Source organism: Cyprinus carpio, chromosome A3 (assembly GCF_018340385.1).
Source record: "Cyprinus carpio isolate SPL01 chromosome A3, ASM1834038v1, whole genome shotgun sequence".
NCBI lineage: Eukaryota > Metazoa > Chordata > Actinopteri > Cypriniformes > Cyprinidae > Cyprinus > Cyprinus carpio.
The window spans coordinates 18751442-18755618 of record NC_056574.1 but is presented as its reverse complement, the minus strand read 5'-3'; the positions used below and the strand labels follow the sequence as shown (position 1 = coordinate 18755618).

The 4177-nt window shown below is 42.4% G+C and overlaps 1 protein-coding gene across 1 annotated transcript; it reads left to right on the top strand.

The window, feature by feature from the left end:
* The first annotated feature begins 1780 nt into the window (after positions 1-1780).
* Positions 1781-3728, top strand: LOC109104305 (zona pellucida sperm-binding protein 3-like). Its single transcript, XM_042721527.1, has 8 exons — positions 1781-2373; positions 2454-2575; positions 2648-2751; positions 2820-2997; positions 3068-3185; positions 3252-3343; positions 3420-3508; positions 3583-3728. Exons 1-8 carry the CDS (start codon positions 1807-1809, stop codon positions 3666-3668), a joined length of 1356 nt encoding a protein of 451 aa, XP_042577461.1. The 5' UTR covers positions 1781-1806; the 3' UTR covers positions 3669-3728.
* Positions 3729-4177: the final 449 nt, after the last annotated feature.

Below are 4177 nucleotides of genomic sequence, written 5' to 3'. Positions count from 1 at the left end.
TTAGTGAAAAAAGCCTACTCTTCACCTGAATTAGAAAAAAAGGGCTCCTCTCTGGTCTTCAGCGAGGACAACTTTTGAGCATACACGTATATCTGAGCGAGAGAGACAATTCATTAAAGAACCATGTATATTTAAAACTAATGTTCAGTTCTGTGTGAGTAAAGGAAATCTGAACGGGAGTGGAGATTCGTGCTCACGCATTACACGGATCACGTAACATTATACGCTTTCGGTATTTGTCATTAAGATCCCGCTATAGAAACCTCCTAAAATTAAGTATAAAAGCAGAGGATCCGCCACTGACAGATGCAGTTATAAATACTAAAAAACAAGCCTATTGCAAGATATCTGGTAGGGGAGGCACCTGGGGTGGCCAGCCACCATGTAGACCCACCCCTGCTTCTCTGCTAATCGGTGTGTTGCCACTGAATTGAAGTACCCCAATAACTATATGAGTTTGGTTTATATGACAGGTGGGTGTCTGCCGGTGAGGAGGATCAGGTGTGCAGCTGCTGTGACACAACCTGTGGCATTAGGAGTGGAAGTGATCAGCTTCTTAAAGGCATGTGATTAAATTTTTCAAGGGGGAATGTGTAGACTGCATGGTCACATACTTTTGTAATGTTTTTACTTTCTCTTTTGCAGATCTGCGATGGAATGGAGCATTTGTTGGACCCATCAGAATCCAGGATGGTTTTGTCCAATGTAACTTCACGGCACAATGGCAAAATGACGACAGGGGTCATCATCAAGAGAATCATTATCTTCATGGTGACAGGCATAGTGGGGGAGACCGTGATCGCTATGGGGAAAGGGATCTCCATAGTGACAGAGATCATCATAGTGACAACCGAAACGGTGAAGGGAGCCATAGGGACAGAGAGGGACGGTCAGAAAGAGATGGGGGTGAGAAGTCAGGGATAAAGACAGCTTCGCAGTTCCTGATCCCCCCAAACGTAAGAAAAGCAGATGGGACAATTAAAGTGTACCGGATAGAAGCAGTCAACTGTTCTTAGATCGGAACACACAACTGACCCAGTCTTCAGTGTCTTTACCTTTCTGCTTGTCTTTTTGTCTATATGTGAGATGAAGCTGTATTTAAAGGTGCCTAGGAGACTAGAGCTGCCCCATCATCCTTGTCATTTACCGGAAATAAATACATCCAATACAGGCTGTTTCAGCCATTTATAACTGTGATTTGGCAAGAAGAGTAAAATGCACCTTGAGCCTAAGTGTTGTGTTAAAGTGCATGTGCCTGTTCAGTGGCACACAAGTTGTTTCTTTCGGAAGAAACTAATAGAATCAGAAATGTTTTCATCCGGCTGTGTATCAGGAAATAATAACAAAAAATATATACATTTCAGAACCTCTCTGTTAATAGTTGAATACTTTTTTATTACTATGCTGCTTCACAAACTATTTGTGAACTAAATAATTTTCTTTAAGACTTTAAGATTTTCCAGTGTTTTAATGTGTGCTGTCATGCTTCAAATACCACCATTTAAGTTCTTAATGTCAATTAATGAGCTTATCTTTATTCAGCACACCGAGCCGAGCACATCTGATATTAAAAATAAGCAATCATTTGGTTTGGCACCTAAATCAACATGTCCTTATATGAGGCATCATTTGTTCGGCGTAATAAGCAATCAATGACTTTCACCTGTGACATATTGATTGAGTAAATAGGCAGGTCCAGAGAAAAATAATGCTTGTCATGGTAGAGGTGGAGCCATGCTGATTTTCAGCTGTATAAATTTGGACGGTAAAGGCCTAATGCATCATTGAAACACAAGCTTAGCAACAATGGGGTTCTGGCAAATTGGATTAGGATTGGTGGTTTTTCTTACACTGGGCTACTCTGAAGCACTTTGGAGAAACAAAAGAAGTAGTAATTACCTTTTTATGCCTAGGGCGCTGTCAAAATTTCAGAAGATTGACTCCAGAATGCCACCAATTCCACAGAAATATGACCCTAGTAACCTTGTATTTACACCAGAGAAGTTTCCTGTCCAGAAACCAGCCAGGAGTGATTTTAAAAAGCCTTCTCAAGATGTTTTGGGTGTTCAGTCAAAAGAGCTGCTGCTGGGTCCAGTGCAAAAACTGACATGGAGATTTCCAAGCCTACCAGAAGAACCAACGCAGCCAAGTGTTCCCTTTAATTTGCGCCGTCCTGTCCCTGCCAAAAGTGTGGCAGCTCGGTGTGCTGAAAACTCTGTATATGTAGAGGTGATGCAAGATTTCTTTGGGAATGGGAAGCCACTGAAATCATCTGCTTTTACACTGGGAGGCTGTACTGCAACTGGAGAAGACACTTCTGCTCAAGTGCTCCTCTTTGAGTCAGAACTGCATGGATGTGGTAGTATACTAACTGTGAGGTTTCACCTTTTTCCTTTCGTAACATTTATGGTTCTGAATGGTTTCTGTAATGAACATGCTTCTACTCCATTTAGGTGACTGAAGATGAGCTTGTCTATACGTTCAAACTTGTGTACACCCCACAAGAGGTTTTATTTGGTGTTCCTATTGTTAGGAGCAATAGTGCGGTGGTTGGTATCGAGTGTCACTATTCAAGGTGAGGGCAGAATTCAAGGTTACTGGATGTACTAAACCCCATATAATGACCGTCTATCTAACTCCTCTGCAGAAAGCATAATGTGAGTAGCGATGCCTTAATGCCCAATTGGATCCCATATGCCGCTTCTAAAGCTGCAGAGGAGATCTTTGTGTTCTCCCTCAGGCTCATGACTGGTTGGTATATCAAACAGGTTCATAACACACCAGTGCTTGTGAACTTGTGCTAAAAGGTGTCTTTACAGATGACTGGCAATTCGAGAGACCTTCTAACCAGTACTTCCTGGGTGATATCATAAACATTGAGGCATCTGTACAGCCATACAGGCACGTTCCCATCCATGTATTTGTGGACAGCTGCATTGCTACAACAGTTCCTGATGCTGCGTCTATCCCCAGATACTCCTTTATTGAGAACAATGGGTAAGTGGTGCACCTCATGTTCCCACTCTCTAGAAGTATTGCAAGACTTCTAACTGGGTTCTCTTACCAGGTGCCTGGTTGATGCCAAGCTCACAGGCTCAAGGTCTCACTTTATGCCCCGAACTCAAGGTGATAAGCTGCGGTTTCAGCTGGAGACATTCAGGTTCCATCAAGCAGGCAGTGGACTGGTATGTGACAAGCTGTGCAACACTTTGTATAATGCTACCATGGTCTACAAACCACTGTCTTTGCAGGTCTACATCACATGCATATTGAAAGTGTCTACAGCAACTCCTCCTACTCCAATAAGTCCTGAACAGAAAGCTTGTTCTTTCTCTGCTAATAAGTAAGCCCCCCCCCCCCCCCAAATAAGTATACAGGTGACTTGGGGATTGCCTTAACTTAAGGGTTTGTCTTGTCAGGTGGGTATCCGCAGATGGTTCTGACCAGGTGTGTGCCTGCTGTGACACCTTCTGTAGTACCAGAAATGGACGTGATCCGATGATTAAAGGTCTGGGTTTTTTTTTTTTTTTTTCTTCCATTCTCCCTATGCACTGCTTTTCTCACTATCTGTTTGTTTCTCAGATCTGTGGTGGGATAAAGCATCTGTTGGACCCATTAATGTCAAGGAATATGGCCATGGACAAAAAATGACTGGAAGTGCCATGTGATTTGTTTAAAATAAAAAATTAGTCTTAATAGGATTTTGATCTCTTGTCTACAACTTTGTATCCCATTCTGTGGCCTTGCTGCTCTCCAGCATGAGCTACATTTAGCAGACACTTTTACCCAAAGTGACTTAGAGTGCATTCAGGCTAACTTTTTTTTTTTTTAGTTTTTTTTTTTTAAACCTAACATGTGTTCCTGGGAATCAAACCTGCAACCTTTTCCGCTGCTAATGCAATGCTCTACCACTGAGCCACAGGAACACTGAACTACAAAGTCCCTGTAACCTACCCACAGTTCCTATAACCCCACAGTTTGGGGGATAAATGTGTAACGCTCTAGTACATGGTGACTAAATGCTGCTAGAAGCCTTACTTCAGTGCAAATGCCGGGGTCAGACTGACAATTTAAGGGTGTTTCAGTGGCAACCACATCCTTTGAATACTAGATAAGGACCCATCTGGAATGCAGTGAAAAGTGTGTGGTGGCACTTTAAATTTCTTCACTGCTGAAT